At 41.5% G+C, this 26,372-nt stretch overlaps 1 protein-coding gene across 2 annotated transcripts in view; it reads right to left on the reverse strand.

Annotated features, from left to right (window-relative positions):
* LOC122816772 (tetratricopeptide repeat protein 30A) overlaps positions 1 to 26,372 on the reverse strand; it is a 2,782,581-nt gene that overhangs the window by 1,958,746 nt on the left and 797,463 nt on the right. For both annotated transcript variants that reach the window (XM_044089788.1, XM_044089789.1), the window contains exon 6: positions 19,065 to 19,169. In XM_044089788.1, the coding sequence (XP_043945723.1) occupies positions 19,065 to 19,169 (105 nt within the window). The remainder of the gene's footprint in view (positions 1 to 19,064; positions 19,170 to 26,372) is intronic.

A 26,372-nucleotide genomic window follows, 5' to 3' on the forward strand; every position in this document is an offset into this window, starting at 1 on the left:
AAAAAATAGAAATAAAATCTAATATTCTAGTAAAAATAGCAATTTTCCTGGTATGGAAAAAAATGCATCAACAATGGTAACATGTATTTCAGCATAGAGGTTGTTGTAACAGGATGTAATCCTGAGGTAAAAAGTCACAAACAGTGCAAACTGAAAGAACTTAGATAATAATGCAGGTTAGGTCAGAGGTAGATAAAAGGAAATAATCATAGTAAAAAAGAAAGAAAATCATCAGTACTAGCAACATGTGAATTTCAGCAGAAAGGTTAAGCAGGATCTAACACTGAGGACCTGCAGTACAATATAGTGCTATTTTTAAGTATGGTGATGTAGTATAGGTTAAGTCAGTAGTGAGAAAAAAAGGGGGTATGATGTGTAGTATTGTAGCAAAGGATTAGCTTAAGAAAAGATATATAAAGAGGATGGACATAAAAAAGGTAGAATTGAAAAATATAATAAGGTGGGAAAATGTAGTAGAGGATAGTAGGGAGTGGATAGGTCAGTCAAGTTAGTACAGGTAGATGACTAATCTGGTCTGGAGCAGGGGCATAGCCACTATGTTTTGAGGAGAAGTTTAATTCTGTTTTTAATAGAGATAGAGAGGTGAGTGAGGTGATGTCATTATGGAGAAGATTCCAGGATTTACCTACTGTATTAGAGAAGAGAGAATCCCCAGCTCTGTTATTAGGTTTTGAGGTGTGGATAAGAAGTTTGTGAGATGATCGTAAGGACTTTAGGTTTTTATAGGGGGTGAAGAGGGTAGATAAACTTGGAGTATTAGAAGGTTTGTATAGGATGTTGTGGGCAACAGTTAGTTGGTGAAATTTAATCTGCTGTTGTAGTTCTAACCATCCTAGCTGTTTTAAGTTTATACAATGATGGGTGCGGAATGGGTTGCCTGTAGCAAATCTTGCAATGTTATTATAGGTCATTTGTAATTTACTGATGTTATTCTTGGAGAGATTAGTAAAGATGGGAGAGGCATAAAGGAGTGTAGAGATCAAATGGATGTGGGTGATAGTAGTTTTAGCAGTATGGGAAAGGAATGGTTTGACCCTATAGAGACTGCCATTTTTTTATTGACAGTCTTTATGGTATTATTGATATGGATGTTGAAGTTCAGATTACTGTCGATGGTGACACCTAGTAGTTTGGTGGTATAGTCAGGAGATATTATAGTACCATTGATAGATGTCACTGAGAATTGTAGAGGAGAGGACTTCAGAGTGGGAGTGCAGAGGAGGAGTTTGGTTTTCTTTGGGTTCAAAAGAAGGCAATGCTAAGTGAACCATTGTTCAACTATGTTAAATACTTTTTGGGTGAGAGCATGAAGGTCATGGGAGGATGTAGCTGAACATAATAGTGTGGAGTCATCAGCATATTGTAAACATGTGGCTTGTGGGATAGCTAGATGAAGGGCATTAATAAATATGGAAAGAAGAAGGGGTCCAAGTATGGAACCCTGAGGGACACCTAAGGTAATGGGTAAATGGGAGGATAAAGTATTATGCCAAAGTACTGCTTGTTGACGTTTGTCAAAGTAGGATTGGAACCATTTTATGGAAAGTGGGTCTAATGACAGAGATTTTAGGATGTTTATGAGAATCTGGTGGTTTACCATGTCAAATGCTTTAGACAGGTCAATAAATAGAGCAGAAGAAAGATTATTCAGGTTTCGTTGTTTGTTAATGTAGTCAGTAAAGGACAGGAAGGCAGTGGTAGCGCTGTGTGAGGGTCTAAAACCATGTTGACAGTTGGAAAGTAAATTGTTTTCGATTAAATGGTGAAGAAGTTGTTTATGGATACATCTCTCCATGATTTTAGCTAGGGGAGAAAAGTAGGACAACGGGGTGATAGTTAGATATTTCTGTGGACTGTCCACCTTTATGTAGTGGGATAATATGGGAGACTTTCCATAAGGTGGGGATGTATCCCTAATAGTGCTGTTGACCAGTATGGAAATAGGATAGGCTATGGCATTGGATGATAGTTGTAGATATTCAGAAGGCAGTAGGTCTGCAGAAGGAAAGCATTGTTTCAGTTTCTTCAAAAGGGTTTGAATAAATGTGGTTGAGACAGGTTTGAGATGAAAGGGAGGTGGGGATGAGGAGTGTGAGGGTCATGTGAAGGTATTTGATGATAACTGACTAGCTAGTGTTTGGATGGCATCTGTAAAGAAGGTATTGAAGGTATTAGCTGTATGGATGGGATTTTTCTGGTCCGTATTTTGAGAGTTTGGTGTTGTGGATTGACCTGGGTGGAGTAATTGCTTAATGCTGGCCCAGAATTTCTGTAGGTTGTTGTAATTAGGTTGTTGATATTGTAAGAAGTATTTTGCTAATTTGCCAAAAAAAACACAATTTTATGAAAAATGGACCAAAATGTGATGCAAAAATATAAAATAGCCACACAATACAGCTGGGAACCTGTCAAAGAAGGGACACCTTTTTAATATTAGCACTGCTAACATGAGCAGCTGACAAAATAAAATAATCTGCATGCATTTCTGAAATAAAAGTAATCTATAACTCTGATTATTACAGTTGATTGTAAACCCTCCACGTTTTCTTCCAAAATTGTCATTTTGCGATGGGATTATTAGGGGAAGAGCAACATTTTGAGTCAAAATCGGGGACAGTTTAGAGGTTTGGATACACCTAATTCTTTAAAGCAATTTATTTGCACATACCTCTCAACCTGTTAATGCAGGAAATCTGGACAAGGCCAAATATACTTATAAACAGTACAAAAAATTGTTGTATAAACTGAGACAGTTGATAGAATAACAGGTCTTGCTTTAGCATGCATTTTTCTGAAGGTTATGAAGTCTGAAACTCAGTGTCTGTCATTATTTAGGGACTTAATTCCTAAATTATTTGCCAGAAAACCACACATTTAATGAGGAACAAACCAAAAATAAGAAGCAAAAATCTATTCATTCTGTGAAAATCTGGATAGTTGAGTGGTATTGTTCAGCCGGGGCTGTCTTTGAGTTTGCCGCCCTTCCCCCTCACAAAATCGTGGTCGAATGGAGCCTCCCCCCTTCAGCTATTACAATGAACCATTACTTGGCTATTTCATCCCATTTACCATAAACACTAATGTGAATACTGCTTTACTTCTACGATGATTTGGACTTCATTTAAAAGTTTTATTTTGCATTTTACAGCACAAACACTAAGACATCTGCTAAACAAAGCAATGCAATCTCACAATGAAAACAGACTTAGCATTAAAACTTCTCTGCCCTTGAAACTCACATTCAATGAAACAGCATTGAAACCCACATTCAAAGAAAATACATTTTGCCAGTAACAGATAAAGATTAACTTTGGGCTGTTTTCAAATCATAGGCCCCTTGCACATGAAACATACACATGGTGTTTGATACACCTTTCTGATTTTATTAAATTGTATTCCTTGTACAATATAGTACAGCTGTAGAGGGCATTTTAAATTTGTTTTGAACATTTTTCCAGTAAACAATGAAACAAAATGCATGCACCAATAATGACAAAATTGCCCAATTCAAAACATTTTTCCAGTAAACAATGAAAAAAAATGCATGCATCAATAATGACAAAACTGCCCAATTCAGAACATTTCTATCATAAAAGTCTACTCAAACTTCTACAGTCCACCAGTATCAGTAAATATGCACAATCTCTGAAGAAGTAAAAGTCATCTAAATAATTCCACATTAAAGAAATCTGTAACTAATGAAGAGGTTGCTGCTAGCAAACAACTTTATATGTCATTGTTTCATCTACAAATAAAGTGTCTGTTACCCTTGAGGAATAAATTGCCTATGTTTCATTAAAAAATGATAAGCCTGACAACAACTATCTACTTGTTTCATGGGGAAAACTGATCAAAGTATCAGTAAATATGCACAATCTCTGAAGACGTAAAAGTCATCTAATAATTGCAAAAGGGAATGGATGGCAAACTGATTACAGGTTCAGAGTTACTAGGTATCTTCACCAAAAAGGACTGCAGCATCCACCCCCTTTACAATACAGTACAGTATCAGCAATGCATCTACCTACTGCGGGAGTAGAACCCACAGCCTTCTGCATCAAAAGCAAGTACACTACCGGTTGTGCTATTAACAATGCAAGCAGACTCAGCGTAAGCATCACTAAACCTTTGTTCCCCTGCAGCTCTCAGCTTTTTGTAAAATCGACTTGACACTCAGCTGTATCTCTGAACTTTGCAGCACAAGAAATCTGGAAAAAGCCAAAATTTAGGGGGGGGGGGCAAAAGACCAAAAAACAGGGACACATTTTAAACATTCCTTATATAATGTTGGAAAGTTGCTAGAATAAAATGCTGTGTTACCACCATACATTTCACTGCCAAGCATTGAACCCAGGACCCTGTGCAAAACGGTCACAGCAACATACCACTATGCCAAATCAATCATCTGTTTTATGAAAGAGGAAGACTGAAACTTAAATGGCTACATTCAGTGAATTCAGTTCTCACCATAGCTGTCAACATCTTATCACAAAACACCTGAACAAAGCCAATAATGGGGGAATACACCCCCCAAACATATTCAGTGAGTTCAGTTATCACCATAGCTCTCACCCTTGGCACAAAAAACTTGGACGAAGCCAATCATGGGGGAATACAGTTCCAAAAATAGGGACAAATTTCAAATATCCATCTTATAAACTTGCTATAATAATAGGTTTTGTGTTACCATGTACTTTAATTCCAGTGCTTGTCATTTTTATTTATTTAACATTTGTTAACCAGGGAAGTCTGACTTGGAACAAATAGCAATTTTTGGCAGAGGAAGAAACACTCCAGACATGTCTTTGTAAGATGAGAGGACACCAGAGCAAATCCAGACAAACACAGGATGGACATGCATACTCCACATAGAAGGCACCCCAGCCAAGAATCAAACCAGACAACCTGTAGCTGTTAGACAACAATGGTACCACTGCACAACTGGCTGTGTTGAGAAGCAAACATATAGAAACCACAGATTTATGAGGAACAGAACAAATATGAGGCAAAAATCTACATTTCTTTTTACAAATGGTGGTGGGTAGGGAATTCAGGCTCTTGCCATTTGGGCCCAAGGTACAGGGTTCAAGCCTTATTCTCTACCCACCACCATGTAGTCACTGGGGAAGTTTACGCACACACACACACACACACACACACACACACACACACACACACACACAAAGTCTGAAGCTTCATCGTCTGTTGTATCCTGCACCATCATTGCCGCGCCTGAGGAGCTGTTATCCCACGAGAGAACCTAAGGCTCGTTCTCTCTGTCCCGCGAGACCACCCTGCCTGCGGACATTGCAGTCCGATCCCCTTCCAGTCTATGCAGTTAGAATTACTGCATAGACTGCTGGGTAAATGTAGATGCACATGTAGTAGTCCGGACTGCTGGTGGAGACGGTCTGGATTCTGTGCGCATGCTCCAGACTGGTTCACCAGCAGTCCGAGTATCGGAAATGCCACGAGTGCGCATGCACGATGTTCCGGGACTCACGGTTTGTTTTATTATTTTCTTTTTGTTATTTTTATGTTTTATTTTGTTTAATGTTCTTATTTTACAGCTGGGAGGGCTGCAGTCCTGCAGTCCAATAGCACGGGCCGCCCCTGATGTCATCATTTTGCATAATCTGGTTGCCTCATTGCATGAGATTCTTCATATTCATATCATAATGCAGTAATTTGCTTACACTGCATACTGAGCTATTTTTCACACTGTTTGGTCTCACTGCATCTCTGGAATGCCCACACCCTGTATGTTGCCACTACCTAAGCTAATCTGCAGTGCATTGCTTTAAATGTCTACGAATCTCAGAAATTATTCTGAATCACTTGCTCAGAGGAGGATGCATTCTTTAAAAAACTGAACTAGGGTTATGGCCACTTAAGTATTCAGAAGTAAATATTCAATACACTTCAGTATAGCTGATATATTTAGTTATACATGCTATTAGTCCAAACAGATTTATAAACCTTCATTAACTAGTAACATGTATAACAAATTATGTTAACTACAATATTTCTGTCTTGTGGTAACTGGGTTGCCTGGATTCTGACACTAAAAGTTTTAACAGAGCTGAGAAAACGGCAATATTACAACATAATAGCAGATGTACTGTAATTTTTTATAAAGTGATAGCTGGGATGACTAATTAGATTATGCTTTGATATTTGGCATACTATGATCCTGGAACAATGGAAAGAATAGATAGATACTTAATCAACATTAAGGGTGCTTACAGTTTGAATACAGACACAGCTTTTTCTTTTTGAATATGAATACAAAGTATGGGTTGTCTGGGCTAAACTTCAAGGTTTGCATATTCTGTTTCGAGTGGCTTTTGGTACCCTGTATAGGGCCTAGACAATATATGGAAATCTTACTTCTATATGCTAGAAGCGCTTTATGTTGATTTATATTCCAAAAGGATGAAGGAAGGCTTATTTGTGTCAATTATTGAGAACTGATATAATCAACTTCCATTGTGGAACAGCAATGGATAAAAGTCAGCTGTGCCAAACCAAGATTCAGTTAAGTTATGGCTCAATCTATCATCCTATATCTATGTTCATCCTAACAATGCTGTACTGGTGGCTAAGATACCTGAGATTTTTGTGTTGTAATCAAATGTGCATATATAAATCTGGGTTATTTGCCTTGCCAAGTGAGAAATATCAAGCTGATAGACTTTGTAGACATATATAACAATATTAAAAGCTTAGCTTGAAGATGAAAAAAAGAAGTTATGTACTCACCATAACGTTCCATCTGTGTTGCCTATTTTCATTCAACCTCATGAATGGGTCCCAGATCAGTGGTAGGATCCGACTCGGCCATTACTAAAGCTTGTGGAAACATTCGAGCTCTCAAGCTCTCCCCTACCCACAATGCACTGCCACCCTGTCACCTTAGATTATACCCATAGCTTTAGAGGCAGAAGAAACACATGCCAAAAAGCATGTTTGTGCTATATATAATAGAATTTATCTGCAAAGCAGAAATTAAGCTCTCTTGACAAAAGGAAACTGGTTATGGAGGTCTATATTATATCACTGAATGCTTAAAAAAGCGAATGATGAATAATCGACCCCATGTAAGTGAAAGCTTACAATCTCGAAAGCTCAGAACAGCGATATTTTTCCAAGGGAAAAAAAAATCGCTGTTCCAAAAAAAGAAAAAAGAAAAAAAAATTGAAAGAATACATAAAGCAGGGGGCTGTGCCCCCCACACCCCCCTACTTAAATATACCAACTCCGACATTGTACTACAGTGCCGAAAATGGCAAAGTAATGGAAGCGGCCAAGCAAATTCTTTCCCTGGGAAAGAATTTACTTAAAAGCTGCTTCGCTATTTTGCCTTTTCATTGTTTCAAGTTCGACCAAGACGCATTTGACAGAATGCATCTTCAGTCATCTAATAGGAACCCGGTTATGACTACGTTAGAATGATAAAACATACAATCCCAGGTTTCAGAGATTAGCCCTCAAGATCTGGGGACATCTCTTGTGTCCTCACATTCACTCTGAGACAGAAAAAATGAAGAGATGGGGACAGAGGGAGGAAATGTGAAGCTGAATGAAAATAGACAATACAAACGGAACATGCTGTCAATTTTCATTCACCTTCATGAATGGGACAGAGTCCACAGCTACCTGAGCCCTGGGTGGATCCTAAGGAAGGAGATACTGGAGAACGTTGAGTCAAATATTGATCTACCTCAGGACCAAATCCATTTTGTAATGATTGATAAAAGTGTGTGGATTTGACCACTTAGCAGCTACACAAATATCATCTAAAGAGGCTCTAGACTGAAAAACCAAGGATGTCGCCACCAATCTGGTGGAATGAGCTTTTACTTGTTTCTGTAGAGGAACATTCGAGATTGTGTAAGCCAAAGTAATGCATTCTGCTATCCACTTGGCTAGTCACTTGTTTAACAGGTTAGCCTAATTTTACATGCGCAAAAGAAACAGTTGGTCTGATTTTCTGAATTCTTTAGTCCTATGCAGATAGTAGCCTAACTGCCTATGGACATCCAGTGAGTGGAGAAGAAATTTTCCCTTATTACTGCTGAAAGTATAATAGTATTCACTGTCTTTTCAAAACTGTTGCTAGCATTAGAGCTTGGTATGAAAATTAGTAGACTGACTTCAAATTTCAAAAAGTTTGTTAAAGTGGCACCACAGTTTATATGTATAGTTTCAAATAACCCAGTGTTAATAGTAAAAGACAAAAACAAAAGCTGACACTGCCCATAATTGGTGGGACATATTCAGAGGATGGTCATCATCTGGGACCAAATTGCTAAATTGGTAAATACATCCTGTGTTGACAGTTTTAGGGGTCATAATAATAATGACAGCTTGGAATTGTTTTATATGCTGAAGGTTACAAAGAGCTGCAATAACTCAACAAGTCATGGTAAATACTGTACATAGCAATGCTGAAAAAACAAATGCAGTCTTTTCTTTAACTGAAGTTTAGTCCATTCCTCAAAAAAATAAAATAATGGGGAACTGAGAGAATAATAGTATTCACTGTCTTTTCAAAATTGTTGCTAGCATGATTATTAGCTTGAATAAAAAGCTGCAAGAATGATATGAAATATAAAGGGTTCATTTAAGAATAGTATAAAATGCAGAAAAATAGTAAGTGTGCTGGCAAGCATACACAGCTTAATTAGATATTGGCATCCATGTACAGGAGTATGTTACTGAGAAACAAAGTCTTTAAAAATAACTGCATAGATGGCAGTTAGAAGGACATCAATGGAGTAAAGAGATATAACATCAAGCAAGATAAAGTTGGAACATCAAGTTTCAGATAGTGCTAGAACACTACATTTCAAATAACCGAGTTTCCTTGGACCACCGAACTTGAAAGACTCAAGGACAAATCATAAATTAGAAGAACAAAGAAAAGTGTTATACAAAGGTAGATTGTAATACATCAGACTATGAAAAATATCAGACTTTTTGGTATAAATAGGAGTGTGTATAAACAAGCTTTGAGAATTTGCCATGGAGAGCTGACAGCACCTGTGTTGCATGCTTGTAGATCCGAAAGGAAAATGTAATAGTAAATGTGTATTAACTGAAGCAGTTTGTCTCGGTGTATTTATTGTACTTAGTACAATACAGTAATAAGACTAGTTGGTCACAATAAATATTTAAATGTACTGTGGTATGCATGCATGTAAATGCAAGTGACAGCAAGAAACCAACAGAAGACGTGTATATAGTTTTTCAACTTTAGTTTGGAAAAAAAATACTGCCAGGTTGATGGCTTGATTGATGTTGGTTTCTGACACCACCTTTGGTAGAAAGGAGGCATTGGCCCGTAAGGATACTCTGCCCTTGTGAAAAATGAGATAAGGGGGTTTAGAAGATAAGGCTTAAATCTCTGAAACTCTCCTAGCAAAGGTTATGGCTACTAGAAAGGCAGTTTTCCAGGAAAGAAATGTTAATGCACACTTGGCTACTGGTTCAAAAGGAGAAGCAGTTACAGCCTGAAGTACAAAGGAAAGGTCCCAAGGAGGTATGGGACCCTTCAAAGGGGGTCTTAGGAGAAGCGTACCTTTAAAAAATACTTTGCAAATTTTGGCAGATGCCAATGAAGAATTTATTTATTTTATTTTACATTTGTTCACTGGGGAGGTCCGACTAGAGAAAGCTGTCCGTTTTCATGGGAGGCCCGGAGACAAAAGCTCCAGAAACAATTGCTAACATACTATACATAAGATATTTACAAGAGCATTGTGGTTTACACATACAGTTATAAAATACAGCAGATAATAACATATGATTGCATAAGATATTTACATAAGCATAGTGGTTTAGACAGACAATTTGAAATTCCAACATGAAAATTCGAGATAGGTGCTAACTGAACTTAATGGTAGAAGTCTTAGCTCCTTTGTGAAACAATTTCGCAAGGTAATGGAGAAGCATATAGGAGGCTGCTGTGAAAAGCTCTACATTTTGCGGTTCAGCCCAAATAACAAACCTGTTCCATTTGCTCTTAAATAATTTTCTCGTATTAGGTTTATGAGAGGATAACAAAATGGAATGGACAAGGGAAGAAAAGGTAGACTGCCTGGCTATCTTGGGAACTGAAGATGTCATGCAGTTAGTTTGAGATTTGTTAGGTCCAGAGGATTCAGTCCTGCTGGATACAATAGAAGAACTGAAACTGGATCTAGAATCCATGGTGGAGCTAGGAGATGAGGCCATAAGAAGGGGAACCATATCTGTCAGGGCCAGTAAAGTGCAATGAGGATTATCCTAGTTTTCAATCTGGATGCTTTCTGTAAAAGCTTGGGGATCAGAGGAGTTAGGGGAGGTGTATAAGAGTCCAGGGGGGCCAATTGTGTAGAAGAGAATCCCTTCCTGACTCCTCCGTTGGGGTTTTAGGGAAAAAGCTGCTGCATTTGTTGTTCAGGGGGACACAAATAGGTTGCAGCAGGGTTGGGCCACTGAACAAAAATCATTTTCACTACTCAGTAGTTGAAGGACCACTATTGAGGCAACAGGATGGATCTGCTGAGCTTGTCCACAATCACACTGGACTTTCCCAAAATGTGCGTTGCTACCAGAAAGTGATTGGAGGCTATCGTCTACTGCCATACTCTGAGGGCTTCTCGACATGGAGGGTAAGATCTGGTTCCTACTTGTTTGTTGATATACCAAATGACTGACATGTTTTCCGTTTGGACTGCAATCGTTCTCAGAGGGAGGGAGTCTTGGAATGCTTGCAACACTAACAGCACCGCTCTCAGTCCAGGACATTTATATGCAAATTGGCCTCTTTGGGGGACCAAGTGCCTTGAACTGTCTTTCTCAGATAATGCCCCTCCCCACCCTATCTGGGAGGCATCCGTGATCACTGATGAAGTACGATGAATGGGCGACCTTGCTGGGGTTGATCTGACTGAATCCACCATTTGACACAGCCTTTGCAAGTTTGAGTTTTCCTTATCATTGCTGATATGGGGTGGATGAAGGACCACTGAGTTTGCAGCATCCACTGTAGAACTCTCATAAGGTATCTTGCCAGAGGATCTAAAGTAATGGCTGCTGCCACTCAATGCAGAGCTTGTAACACTTTTCTGGCCAAAAATTTTGAACTACAAATTATCTTCTTTGTTTGGTTTCTGATATTAAGAAGATGAGGATAAGGAATGGAGGTATCCACAGATGATGTGTTGAATAGTGCTCCAATGAACTCTAATCTTTGGGTGGGTTGTAGTTGAGACTTTGCATGATTTATAGTGATTCCCAGCATTGAACAAGTCTGTAATACCTGATCTGTCGCTTGTTTCAGTTGATGCCTGGTTGGGGTTGTGATGAGCCAGTTGTCCAGATCAGGAAACACACGAATTCCCTGAAGTCTCAAGTGAGGTCTTACTACCACCATACATTTAGTAAACCCTCTTGGGGCCATAGTGAGTCCAAAGGGCAGGGCTCTGAGATGTAAATGACTGGCTCCCACTTGGAAGCAAAGGCGCCTCCTGGATTGTCTTCATTTTTATATGATAGTACACATCCTGGAAGTCTATCAAGCACATCCAATCATCCTTGCCCAAAAAGGGTAGAATTGACTGTACCGTGACCATACAGAATTTTGTATGTGTGACTGACTTGTTTAACATGCTCAGATCCAAAACTGGTCTCCAATCCCCTGCTTTCTTTGATCCTTTATGGACTAGTGGGATCTCTTGGATCACTCTTTTTTCTAGCAACTGTAAGACCTGTTGAGTTGCTGGCTCCCGTTGACTAGGTGGAACATCCAGAAGCTTGTTCATCATCAGAGGAGGAAGGGAAAATGGTATGGAATAACCTCTGGTAATAATTCTCTGCATCCATGTATCATTTATTAAAGCTAGCCAGGCCGATTGGTGCAGAAGACAACAATTCGGCCTCCATTCAGGAGGGTTTACTATCATATTTGCGAACGTCATTTAGACGAACGTAACGCTTTCCGACAAATATTGTCAGAAATCAAAACACAGAGCAACCGAAATATCGAACAGAGCATTTCAGCAATGTTGAATATCGACTTTGCTGAAATGCTCACATCTGCCCACAACTAACAATAACATTTGCAGGGGGGCAAGCTCCCCTGCACCTCTCATGTGGGGGGCTGCGCCCCACACCCCCCCACTTATATATACAAACTCAGAGATCGCACTACAGTGAAGGTAAGGGTACATTTCCCGATCCCCGCTATAGTGAGATCTGCACCACAATGTTGAAGCTGACAATAGTGTCTGTTCGCTCATGTCAGCTTCGACATTGTGGTGAATGAACTCTCAGTTTGAGAAAATGATTTTTGTAAATATTCGATCATCTAAATGACAATCAAATATGTGAAAGTAAACCATTCAGGAGCGCTGATAGGACCTGTCAAAGAATGTTTCTCTCGACCCATTATTTTGCGGGCCTCCTGTGCTTCTTGAGTGTCTTCTATTATTCCTGTTTTCTCATCTGCCTCTGGGAGGACCGGTTCCACGTGTGTCAGGGAATGGACCTTGTGACTTCCTGAACCACATTTTATTACCCCCTCTCTGATTCCCAGAAAAGGATTGCTGCAGGGTCTAAAAATGTACTCCAATGGCAGAAAGAGTCTTCCCATCCTTCTCACACCTGGAAAGGATTTCCTTCGCTGTAGCATCAAAGAGTGATGATCCGTCAAATGGAGCATTGACAAACAAAGACGTAAAAGGCTCCACATAATCCCATGGTTGCATCCCAGTTTGTCTCCACATGGCTAAGCCTGAACCTGTCACCCATGCTGCACCCTCTGTATTGGTGGATAACAACCAAATGGATGAATTAAGCAGACTGTAAGGTATTCACCTGAGGAGCAACAGAAGTTTGAATCTCCTCGGTCACAACCTTTGCCAAAGAGATGGAATGTTCCTTGATTAAGTCCCTTTGCAGTCTTGTAAAGTGGGCTAAATAGTTCAGCAATTGGATAGTAAAAGTCTCTGACGCGTAAAACTTGCTTCCTCAGTCTGTTTGCTGACATAGACTCCCTGTTAGGAGGGGAGACAGTTGAACTCTCCTGTACAAGTTCTTTCTTTGTGGCTGCTGCCGCAACCATGGCATCAACAGGTACACCTTTATGCCCCATACTGCCCTTCTACTGGGGGTGCCATGATCCTATCAGGTCTTTTTTAGTATTGGCTTGACCAAATCTAGCTCTTTCCATGCCTTCTGACAAATAAAATCCACAAATTCATCAGGAAGTGGGACAACCCAGGAGGAAGATGGGCTAGCACCGAAGGTCTCCAAGTATATTGATTCCTCAGAGGAAGGAGTTTGGGCAGACCAACCACCCTTCTGCTTTAGGAGTTCAAGGATGTCTCCAAAGGAGACGTCTTCAGGTGGTGGTTGGGGGACCTTTCCCTTCATTGAAATCTGTGTCTGTGTTAAGAGACTCCTCTGGTGAGTCAAGGTGCTTCCTCTTACATCTTCTCTTCCGAAGGACTTCTTCAGTGGGATGATCCAGAGGAGTATTATAAGAGCTAGGGATCCAAGATTAGGCAGACTGGAGGCCCTGGGTTGGCTCTACCTGTGCGGAATGATAGGGATCCCGTGACAGAACTAGATGGGTAGCTAGGGATGGGTCTGAGGGAGGAGGGCCAGTCCACTCCAAAGATTCAGAGAAGACCCTCTGAACCACCTCAAATACTGATCTCCCTGGGTATGAGGAAACCAGCAGAGCAGATGGCAACGGTCTCTGTTCTGTTGACTCCCCTAACCCCAAAAGGACAACTGCCGAGAAGGAAGCCGGAGCCAAGCTGTCCAGTGCAGAGGTTCCAAGAGGGAGGGAATGCTCCGAAAATATCAGTCAATACCACCCCCAGGAAACAAAGTGGAGGCTTCAGGGAGCACTCTGGGTCTGAACAATTTGGAGCGGAGAAGCTCAAGGTTATAGTCAGATCCGACAAAACCAATTTCCTCAGATCCGACTCAGACGGGCCCGGGATACTCGGACCTGAGAACTCTGAAAGCAAGAGGTCAGTCAGAGGAAGAGTGAAGAAGGAGGACATTCCAGATTCAATGGGGTTGGAAGTAACAAGGTACCCTTCTGGATCTGCTTGGTGACCAGCTCCCTCACCACTCTTGCCACATCTGCTTTGGTGAGGCTTTGGGTCGAACGAGACGACACAACAGAATTAGGCCTGGAATGCCTCTCCAAAAAAGGAGAAGGGAGCCAAGATGGAGCCAGATCTATAGAAAGTGAATAAGTGCATTGAGGCAAGGATTTCAGATCTGAAGACTCCTTTGGCTCTGAAGATGAAGAGGCTGTCTTTGATACAGCTGGAGAGGTCAGATCTGATTTTGACAAGTTTTTGCCAGCTCTGAGGAGGCTGGAATCTTGGCCGACCTAGGCCTTTTTTTGTGCTTGTGAGAAGAAGTCGAGGGCTGATCTCTTGGTAAGGCCATAGAAAAGGAGGAGAGGGTAGCAGGCCTAGAACCAACTTATTTTTTTCTCTTACTAATAGCCCTGGTGTTAAAAGCCCCACATATCTCAGAGTCTAGGTCCAGGTTCTCTGGACCTAGACAATATAAACAAAGAGAATGTCTGTCGGAAACGGGCATCTTGTGTCCACAATGGGTACTCTTTTTAAACCCCTTCTTAGGCATGAAGTCAAGGAGAAAGAAAGAAATCCAAGGAAGAAACAGATAGTAGTAGGTAGGGGACAAAAAAGGTTAGTAAGGAAGATGCCTTTCTTTCTTTTTTTTTAAGAAGGCTACAAGAAAGGGAGGCAAGAATCAAAGAGAAAGAGAGACAGAAAGAAAAGAAAAGTAGAATACAAGTCAAAATTAAGTAAACATCACCTAAAAGAACCACAAAACTAGAGATGTCAGTAACCACGTCTGGTCGCGAAAGCAGCAAATGAGATCTGAGGTGACAGGGCGTCAGTGCATTGTGGATAGGGGAGAGCTCAAGAGCTCGAATGTTTCCACAAGCTGTAGTAATGTCTGAGTCGGGTCTGACCTCGGATCTGGAACCCATTCGTGAGGATGAATGAAAATTGACAACATCAGATCGATGGTTCAGACATAAATAGAGTTCCCAATGCTAAAACTAGGATCCAAGTGCTAAATGTTATCAAAAGCCAGACACTTAAGAAGGGGAAGTTACTTTGTTTCAGAGATCTCCTAAACTGGAAGAGACTGCAGTCAAACAAATTAAAGCATACAACCTAAGCAAAAAGAGATGAAATACAAAAACATAACTTAAACAACAAAGAAAAAAATGATAAGAATGATGCATTTAAAGTAAAAAAAGAAACACTGCAGATCACTGGTTTTGCTGCTGTCAGTAATGGATCAAAAGGAAATCTGAGGGAGTAAACCTAGCATACAAACAGTGGCACATGAATGGTACTATTGTATAATTCTAAAGGATATCAGACTTATGAAACCAAAATGGGTACCATTTATTGTTCTATACTGAGAAGTGAGGATGTTCATCCTGCAAAAAAACCCTGAATGATGGGAAACATAAGTAGGTATCAGAAATTATAAATTCATAGGTTCATAGGTTCATACTAGGCTATCTGCCCTAGGGCATTTATAAGCCTAGCCAGAGTGTGTTTGGCTTTCGCCACCCATTTTAAATTAATTTTGCTATGCGTTTTTTGAGGTTAGTATACTGTGCCTCTGTCTAACAGTGACACAGAAATGATAGCCGGGGTAAACCTACGATCTCCCATCCACTCATCAAGATTCCTCTTGAAGAGAGTCAATGAGGGACTCTGCCTAACCTGGACTGGGATTTTATTCCAGAGTGAAGGGAGCCTCTGGGTTATGAATCTGTCCCTCCAGCATGTCCTATTTATTTCAGTGCTGAGGTTCAAGTCTCTCGAGCGCGTAGCTCGATGGGATTTGGATTTTCTGAGGTGCAGCATGTCCATTAATTCTGGGTGGGACATGGCTTTATACGTCAGGCACAGATCGCCTCTGAGCAGGCGGTATGCCACTGAGTAGAGCTGGAGTTTCTTTAACCGGGCAGCATATGGCATCTGTTTGAGCCCTTTGATCCTCTTGGTGAGGTACTTTTGGGGTCTTTCCAGTTGCTGCAGGTGTCTGGTAAGGTACATCCCAAAAGGGCATTGTACTCAATTATGGGCCTGATGAGGGATGAGTAAAGAGGTATGATGACCTCCCTGATCTAGATGTGAATCCCTTCATGATTAGGTGGGCTATATAAAATGTTTTTCTAACCACTTTGGCCACGTGGTTGTCAAATGAGAGATTGCTATCAACTTGGGTCCCCAGGTCCCTAATGACTTCTTCTGTACTTAATGGATTACCACCTATGTGGTAATTTGTGGGCACTTTGTTTTTGCCAAAGGGGATGACTATACACTTTTGGCGTTTAGCTTGAGGCCATGGCTCTGGCACCAGTTGTCTGTTTCTATGAGGCCCTTTTGGAGGATGCTTGTGTCGGCTGGAGAGTTGATTATGGCACCCAGTTTGCAGTCATCTGCGAACTTGGTCAGCCACAGTCCTTCTGTGTTGGCCTGTACCGAGAAATATATACCGAACAAGAGAGGTCCCAGGACTGAGCCGTGTGGGATGCCACTTGTAACTGGTTTGGAGTCTGACATGGCTCCAGCAATTCTAACCATGTGGGTTCTGTCCTTGAGCCAGTTTGCAACCCATCTAGTGACATAGGGGTTTATATTTAAGCTGGTGAGCTTATCTATAATGCCCGAGTGGGGTATTGTATCGAAGGCTTTTGCGAGGTCCAGGTAGGCTGTGTGGACCACCTTCCCCCGTCAATGGCCTTGGTGACTGTTTCAAAGAAATCAACCAGGTTTAAGAGGCAGGATCTGCCCTTAACAAAGCCAAACTGGGTAGGATCCAGTGTCTGTAGGTCCCCAATATCTTTATTTATGAGGTCCATGATGATCCTTTCCATAGCTTTGCAGACCAAGCTAGTCAGGCTTATGGGGCGATAGTTTCCAGGATCCGTTGAGGCACCACCTTTGTGGAGAGGGACCACTGTTGCTGTACGCCGCTCTTTGGGTACATATCTTGTAGTAAGGCTAAGATTGAACAGTAGTTTTATGTTTGGGTTTAGCTCTTCTTGGAGTTCATGTAGGACGCAGCCCGGGACACCATCTGGTCCCATTGATGCTGTGTTTTTTGCTTTGGAGAGGGCGGCTCTTACCTGAGCATCTGAGATGTCAGGAGGGCAGCACTCTGTTGGGATAGATATTTGCCCTTTTGGTGGGGAGAGGGGGGAGAAGTTTGCACTGAACCTGTCAGCTAGGATGTTGGCAATGTCTGTGGGCTCGGTGTATTTTTTGTCATTTTGGACTAAATTTGCTTTAGAGAAGTTTTTCACTGTGGTTTTCTGGGCAGGGGGTGGGGTCGGGATGTGAATATCCAGTGAGATTAGTTTATGGTCTGATCTTACCAGTGAGGGATACACTTCTGGTCTGGAGCATAGTGTCCCCATGTTGGTGATGATCAGGTCCAGTATGTTTTCCCCTCTTGTGGGAGTGGTAACAAGTTGTTCCATAGCATTTGAGTTTATAAATTCTAGGAACCTTTGGGCTAGGGTGTTGGAGCTAGAGTAATGCTCCCAGTCTACGTTTGGGTAGCTGAAGTCGCCCAATATAATGGTGTTTGGAGAGACGATCATATTTTCCAGTATTCTCAGGAAGGCCAAGTGGGGTTCCTGTGTTTGGGAGGGTGGTCTGTAGCAGGCTATAAACTGGAAGGCAGTTTTACCCACAGTTAGTTGCACATGGATAGTCTCTGATGCTTCGTGCTGTGCCACCAACCTGGAGGTGTGGGTATCTTTGACGAATATTGATACTCCCCCTCCTTTTTGCAATACAATGACTTCTAGTTTTTATAGCTGGGCGTAAAAATCAACATTTATTTCCAATGGAAAAAAAATTGCATCTCAATATATCTGACTAATTTCAGTATCATCAAATGAGTAGGACAAAATGTCTGAGGATGACCAGTAATCAGCTTCATTTCTGATTCCTAAAATAAATGTTTATCTGGTTCATGTGGATTTTCACATCCACTTTCATAAAATGAAAGGAATGCAACCGTAATGTATTATACCTTTTACTTAACTTACGTCAACTTAACTTTCAAAGCTTTCCCAAATGTGCCAGTTCCATGGCATGGAACCCTGCCTATATTCAAATAGTGTCTCAGATACCTGCATGACCTGGCATGGGAGGATAGAAGCAAGCAGCCACTGAAAGCTCACCAATACTGAGAGGAAGGAGGCAGCTCTGGCTCGCAACATGGGTGACACCTAGTAGAAGCACTAGGTGTTTCACCCTGTAAATCTCTAGGCTAACAAGTTTGTACAGCTATATATAAGTTGCAAAGCAAACTGTAGAGAATTCGGCATTGGACTGCATGCTTCTCCATGGAGGGAAGCACATAGTAAGGCTCTAAAGAGGTGCCACAGGGGAATGGTGTGTTAAGGGGGGAGAGGGTAGGCTACCCTGCAGAAAGAGCAAACTGGCATGGTCTCTACTACCCAACTACTGCTGCATAGGATGAGCTCATAGGAATTTCCAAGCACAAATGTATGCGCTGTAGGGCCCTCACTACACCCAGGGATTCACTGCATCCGTTACCTTGGAATTTCTGCTCAACTGAGAAGAAGGAGAGGAGCCATCAGTCTTGGTCCAAAGCAAGAGCACTCTGGCCATAGGGCTTTCTCTAAGCCCAGGGATTTGCTGCTCCTACTACCTTGGAATGAATGAGTCAACTGAGAGCAGGCTGAGGAGCCATGAAGCTTGGAACTGCAGGGTTTGGGGGATTAGAAAAAAAAAAAGAAGCCTTCACAAATGTGTAACAATGCCTAAAGTGGTAAGATAATATGATGTGATTTTTATTCACACCTTTCACTTTCAAAAGTGAAATAAATGTATCACAAGTCTATAAACAAAAAGCAGTAGCTATTAAACAAAACTGGTTACAGCATGAGTTACCATTGTTCTACAGAAAATATACACATCTCTAGAATAACATACCTGGATGTTCCCGGATTCCACGCTCTATGATATCAGCAATGTGCTTCAAGGCTGGAGCATACTGTTTCATGTTATAGTAACACAGTGCAATGTTATATGATAAATCTGCAAAGAAAAGTTAAGGTGTAGATGAATTACAATGCTAATAACACTAAGGTAGAACTATAAATAAATTAAATATGTTACTATACTTCAGAGAAAAAGGTATGGAGAAAAAAAAAGAAGTTATGTACTTACCATAACGTTCCATGTGAGTTGTTCATCTCGCCTTCATTCTTTACTGATGGGTTCGGAGTCAATCCCTCGGTTCCAATACAGCCAATTGCAAAGCTTGAGGTCTTCAAATAGCTCGAGGCCAAGTCCCTATCCCATGATGCACCTGTGAATTATCTCAGATCTTGTTTGCTGCATATACTAATGCCATATGTCATTCGTACATTCCTAGAGAAAAGGAAGAGAAGGTTTGAGTAACCAGGATGGAACCGTCATCTATCAGCCCAGGAGGGGGTGAGGGGGTAAGGGGGCAGGACATAAGAATGAAGGCGAGATGAACAACTCACATGGAACGTTATAGTAAGTACATAACTTCTTTATGTGAAGTTGTTCAATCTCGCCATTCATTCTTTACTGATGGGTAGCGTCCCAAACAACATCAATCTAGGATGGCTCATGAGAGTATATTTCCCAGGACTGTGGATCCAAAGGAGGCCCTGTCCCTGAAGGCCTTGACAACTTTGTAATAAGTGATAAAAGTATGAGGTTTTGACCAAATATTATCTATTGGAAGTCTGGCAGAAAAGGCAGAGGATGTAGAAACTGCTCTGGTTGAGTGAGTTTTAATCTTGGTATATAGGCAAAGGTGATACAATCAGATAACCATTTAAACAAGAGTAGTTTTAGCCACTGGTTTCCCTTTCCTGGAATCTGAAAACGACACAAAAAGCTGGTCTGATTTCCTAAAATCTTTTGTTCTATTCAAACAGAATCTGAGCTGTCTGTGAACATCTAGTTTGTGCAACACATACTCTAAACTCTTAGAAAGATTGGGGAAGAAAACTGGCAAAACAATAACTTGGTTGAGATTGGTTTCAGTGCAAACTTTGGGCAAGAATGAGGGATTTGTTCTAAGTGACACTCTGTCAGAGTGAAATATTAAACAGGAAGGCTTGATGGATAAAGCCCGAAGCTCTGACACTCTGCGGGCAGAAGTAATAGCTACCAGAAATTGTTCTAAGTGACACTCTGTCAGAGTGAAATATTAAACAGGAAGGCTTGATGGATAAAGCCCGAAGCTCTGACACTCTGCGGGCAGAAGTAATAGCTACCAGAAAGATGGTCTTCCAAGACAAAAAATTGAGATCACAAGATGAAGCTGGCTCAAATGGCAGGATAATTATACGTGAAAGCATAAAATTTAGATTCCATGGAGAATACAGAGATTTCACAGGAGGTCTCATATGAAAAGACCCTTTGAGAAATGCTTTGGGTAACTTGTGAGACATGATATTCAAACCTTCAAATCCAAGATGAAAATTAGAAATAGCAACCAATTGTACCCGAACTGTTGCTGCTGCAGCTCCTTCATTGAAAATCATAGTCAAGAATTCTAAAATGGAAGCCATAGGGGCTTGATAAGGATCAATATTATTTTTTGTGGCCCATATAGAAAATTTCTTCCATTTGCTAAGATATAGCTTTCTGGTAGAAGATTTGTGAAAGGACAAAAGGATCTGTTTTGTCTCATTGGAAAGGTTATGGAACCTGGTTATGATGGGAACTGGAGCAGTCAAGCTGTCAGCTTTAGGGACTGCAGAGAAGGATGAAGGTCCCCCGACAGGTGTGTCAGAAGGTCTGGAACTGGGTCCAGGATCCAAGGATCCTCCAAAGGATGAGGTCGAAGGAAGGGGAACCAAATCTGACAAGGCCAATGAGGGGCTATAAGAATGATGGTCCTTCCCAGGTGTTTTGCCTTCTGTAGAACCTTGGGTATGAACAGGATTGGTGGAAATGCATAGAGGAGACCCAGAGGCCAATCGTGCACGAGTGCGTCCCTTGGGGCTTCTCCTGGAGGGGAAATGAGGGCAAAGTAGCTTCTGCATTTTGTGTTTATGTGACTGGCAAAAAGGTCACAGCAAGCCTGGCCCCACTTGCGGAATGTCCTGTCCGTAATGTCTTTCTTGAGGGACCACTCGTGGGGCAACAAGATTGCCCTGCTCAGTTTGTCTGCTATCACGATGGATCTCCCCGGGATGTGCATTGCCAACAGAAAGCGTTGGGTGGAAACAGCCCACTGCCAAATTCTGAGAGCCTCTCGACAAAGGGGCTAAGACCTGGTTCCTCCTTGTTTGTTCAAGTACCAGACCACCAACATGTTGTCTGTCTAAATCGCAATCGTACTCAGAGGGAGAGAGTCCTGAAAGTACTGCAATGCCAAAAGTACTGCTCTCATCTCCAGGACATTGATATGCAGATGTGTCTCTTGATTGGTCCATGTGCCTTGGGCAGTCTTTCCCTGAAAATGCTCCCCCCACCCTATCAGGGAAGCATCCGTGGTCACTGTGGCAGCTGGAGGGGGTAGCACAAATGGGAGTCCTATTGTGACATGAAGTGAGGTCAACCACCACTGAAGGTCCTTCTTGCAAGAATTTGTGATCATTATGGCGTAATTCATGGGGAGCTCTTGGTAAGACCATTGAATGAACAATAGCCACTGAAGTATTCTCATGTGCGTATGAGCAAGTGGTATGGCTAGAATTGCTGCTGCCATCATGCCTAATACTTTCAGAACTTCCAATGCTGGTGCTTTGTCCTTTGATATCAGGATGCTGACATGTTGATGAAGAGGATAGACTCTTTCAATTGGAAGCCTTAGAGTGGTGGTAGTGGTGTCCAATTCTGCCCCTCTAAAAACAATATGCTGCAATGGTGACAAAGCAGATTTTTCTGAGTTGATTGTAATGCCCAGAAAATTGCAGATTGACAGAGTGGGCTCCCTGGCCTGAATGAGTTGATGCCTGGTGGTGGTGGTAAGGAGCCAATCATGTAGGTACGGAAGCACCTGGAATCCTAGCCGCTTCAGGTGAGCTGTAACCACTGCCATGCATTTGGTGAACACTCTGGGGGCTGTAGTGAGACCAAAGGGCAGGGCTCAAAACTGATAGTGACTGGCTCCCAGCCGGAAGCGCAGATGATCCCTGGATGGTCTGGCCATTTTTATGTGGTAGTATGCATCCTTGAGATCTATTGAGCACATCCAGTTGTCTTTCCCTAAGAAGGGAAATCTAGATTGAAGCGTGACCATCTGGAACTTCTCTTTCTTTACGTACTGATTCAGTCTGCTGAGGTCCAATATGGTTCTCCAGTCCCCCATCTTCTTTGGAACCAAAAAGAATCTTGAGTAAGTTCCGGATCCTGTCTAGTCTGCTGTGGCTGGTTGGATGACTCTTTTTCTTAGCAACGTTTGGACCTCTGCTGTTGCTTGATCCCTGTAACTGGGTGGAATATCTGGGATTCGTATTATGATTGGGGGGGGGGGTGGCAAATGGTAAGAAGTATCCTCTGGAAATGATACTTTGTACCCAGCTGTCTTTTGTTATATTGAGCCGGGTGTCTGGGTACAAAGATAAGCGAACCCTGACTGCCTCCAGAGCAGGACAGTTGGGCCTCCTCTCAGGAGCACTGGTAGGGTGTCCCAGAAACGTAATCTCTGTCACCCTGGTGTTGCGGACCCCCTCTGCCACAAGGGTGGTATCTTCCATTATTACCTCCTCCACTGCCCCTGGAGGGGGGGTTCACCATGTGTATCATGAAAGGTTCCTTGGGCTTTTCAGAACCACATGTTTCCTCCCCTTTGACCTTTAGGGTATGGTCGGGTAGAGGTGGAAAAATGGACCCCGATGACAGTCTTTTTATCTAAAAAATCTAAAACTGTATGAACAGGGGCAGTAAAAGGATCTATATTCCTTGATTTCGCCCAAAGGGAGAAACGTTTCCACTTGCTAGTGTAAATCCTTCTAGTAGAGGATTTAAGAGAAGCCACTATGATATCCCTAACAGGGTTAGAGATCATAGGAAGCCTGGCTAAGGAAGGAAGTGGAGCAACCAAGCAGTGAGGTTGAGAGAAGGAATGGACCGATGCAGCTGACCCGATTGGTGGATCAGAAGATCTGGCACTGGGTCCAGATGCCACAGCTGTCTGACAACCTGGAAGACCTAGATGATCGGCTCCGATGGCTCCGCTCCGAAAGAAGAGGTGAGGCCGGAGCCGACAGTATCAGTTCCAAAGAGGGAGACCTGGACCTCTTCTTCGAAGGAACCATCGGAGTCGAAGAAACCACGGATCCAGATGGAGCCGAAAACTTTTCGGCTCCGAGTGTAGGTATAGATGTATCGGCTCCAGCCGGAGCCGAAACAGGCAAAGAAATTATGGTGTCGGCGCCGACACCAAAGCCCGAGCAACATGGATGTCGGAGCCAGTCAGAGCCGACACCGAAGTGACCGTCAAAGTATCGGCACCGATAGCCATCTGTGCCGAAGATTTTTTCAAGCTAAAATCGGCTCCAGCCGGAGCTGATCTCGACTCCGAAGGAGCCGGAGCCAAGGCCAAAGGCTTAGGAACAGAAACCTGGGCCTTGGTAGTCTTAGAGGGCTTACCCGGAGCCGATTTTGCCGGGGAGCCCTCCGGTTTAAGAAGTCCTCTTAATATAAGTTTATTTCTCCTTTCCTGCAGGACTCTCTGGCTAAAAGAGTGACAAATTGCACAGGAGTCCTGCAGGTGGAGAGGTCCCAGGCAGTATATACAAGAAGTGTGACTGTCAGAGACATCTTCTGACAGCACGAGTCACACTTCTTGAAGCCTGAGACCCTCTGTTCTTTGGACATAGTGCTATCCCAAACACAAAAAACACACACACAGTCCCGAATCAGAACAATTAAAGTTAAGGTATAATAACTAAATTCACACACACACACCCTAACAGAGGGGGGGGGGTGGGAGGGAATGAAGGCCTGACTAAAAAAGTAAACTAGGGAAAGGTAATAGAAAACTACTGAAAAAGAGAAATTTTGGGAATGGGGTGACTAAATGTATAATAATAAACACTTACCAGGAGCTGGTAAAAGGATTACCTCATCAGCGAAGCGGCAAACGAGATCTGGGTATATACCGCCTTGCATCATGGGATATGGGGCTGCCTCGAGCTGGTAAAAGTGACTCTCGAGCTTAGCAAGTGTTGAGTCGGAGCCGAGGATCGGCTCCGAACCCATCCAGCAAGAATGAAGGCGAGATTGACAACTTAACATCTGACATTTTCTGGTCACAATTAGGGCACTTTTTGAACCCAGATTTGGGGTGCGTGTCTTGATCCGCCATAATAAAGTTAGAGATATTTACTGCCACACAAAAAACAATAGTAAATTTTCTCCAAATAGAATGGATAGCAGGTAATCCTTAATAAAAACGGGCTAAAACACACACACACATACACAATACGTGAAGTCACACAAAACAGACTAACAAGATAGCTGCTGAGAAATAACAGTGTTATCTAAATAAACACTGCAAATTAGACAGTAACAAAGACTAAGCCTTATAAATACAAAAAGGCTAGACAGACCACACCACTATCAAGAAATGTGACAAAAGGTCACAAATAGCACAGCAAGCTGAAAGAAGGAAAGGCAAGCTTATCTATATAAACACAGGTTTATTGAACTAAGCATTACATAAAAAACTCAAAGGCTAGACAGACCACATCTATAAGAACTACAACTAACTAGGCCAAAAAGAGCCAACTAGAAATATCTGAAAAATAGTAAATGGGAAGGGAACAGCACACTAAAAGCTATACAAGCTTTATAAACAAACCTAGCTAACTAACTATACTATCAAAAACTTTAATAGAATTTTTAATGAAAAAATGTTCTTATCTGGCCCGAGCTAATTCAGAACTTCAGATCTGTTGCAGCGGCAAACTAGATCTGGGGTAATTCACAGGTGCATCATGGGATAGAGACTTGCTCTTGAGCTATTTAAAGACCTCGAGCTTTGCAATTGGCCGTATCAGAGCCGAGGGATCGGCTCCGAACCCATCAGTAAAGAATGAACGGCGAGATTGAACAACTTCACATTGGAAATTATAAAACTCTCAGAAGGCATTACAAGTGATGAGTTATAGAAATCTAAATGCATGACTTAAGGTTGATGGAAGCTAAATGCTTCTACTATTCTTAGCATAATTCAGCATGGTGCATTCACTGAAGACATTATTATAATTAAAATTACAGATCTATTCCTGAATTATTTCTAACATGAAAAATCAAAAAATATTATTAAGCTAAATGTTAATCTTAACTGATAAAGAAATTAGTCATTCACCAGCATTTGTGATCTTCCCAGATAACCTTCACTAAACTCTTAGTAGTAGTATAGGAACAGATATGCTCAGATCCAGCAGAAGCCAGATTTCAACAGTTAAATCCACTATGCCACAATGATCTGTATTTTTCCTGGCAATACATATAAGTGCTACGTGTTTCAATACAAGTTATCCAAATTAGCTGAGGCAGAATTTATCAATATTTAACATCACTGATAAGCCTTTCCACAACATGATCATACCACTTCAGCCGTGACCACAAAAATAAAATGGGTAGTCCAGGTTACCCACAACTCAGAAAGAAGCAAACCAGCAAATGACACAGTCCCAGTTAGGCTCACACCTAGGCACTTACTGAAAAAACTCAATTAGCACAGCTACAATGCTGGTGATAAAATGTATACAGTGAGAGAAAATATCATTGTAATAAAGGACAGTATGCAAGTTTTGGTTTTGAAGTGATGCCACAGCATTACAACTGTGCCCTGGATATGCACTGCATTGCCTGCACTGAAGGATAGTCATGCACCTTCTTCTTAAAGACAATGAAAAGCCTTAGGAAGTCTGCATTTACTACATACATATTCCAATAACAAATTCCTAAAAAATGTGAAAAAATTTATACTGAAAACCAAGACACACATTTGCCATTGATTCATTTTTTTATTTACAAAAACTAAGTGCTTTCTTTCCACCAGAACTTCATCACAACCAAAAATGACAGCATTGGCACAGCAGCAAGAACAATAACCTAATTAATATTCAATACAATCCTTTGACTTACTTAAATGTGTAAGTCACAATAATATAGAAACATAAAAATACACTTCATATAGCCATTAAAAATAAACACTTTAAAGTATCAGTTGTTAAAAGCAGTCTATTCCAAAAAGCAAATATAAATAAAAAACTCATTATAGTAAAGAAATAA

Source organism: Protopterus annectens, chromosome 12.part0 (genome assembly GCF_019279795.1).
Source record: "Protopterus annectens isolate FY-2018-M chromosome 12.part0, PAN1.0, whole genome shotgun sequence".
Lineage (NCBI taxonomy): Eukaryota > Metazoa > Chordata > Ceratodontiformes > Protopteridae > Protopterus > Protopterus annectens.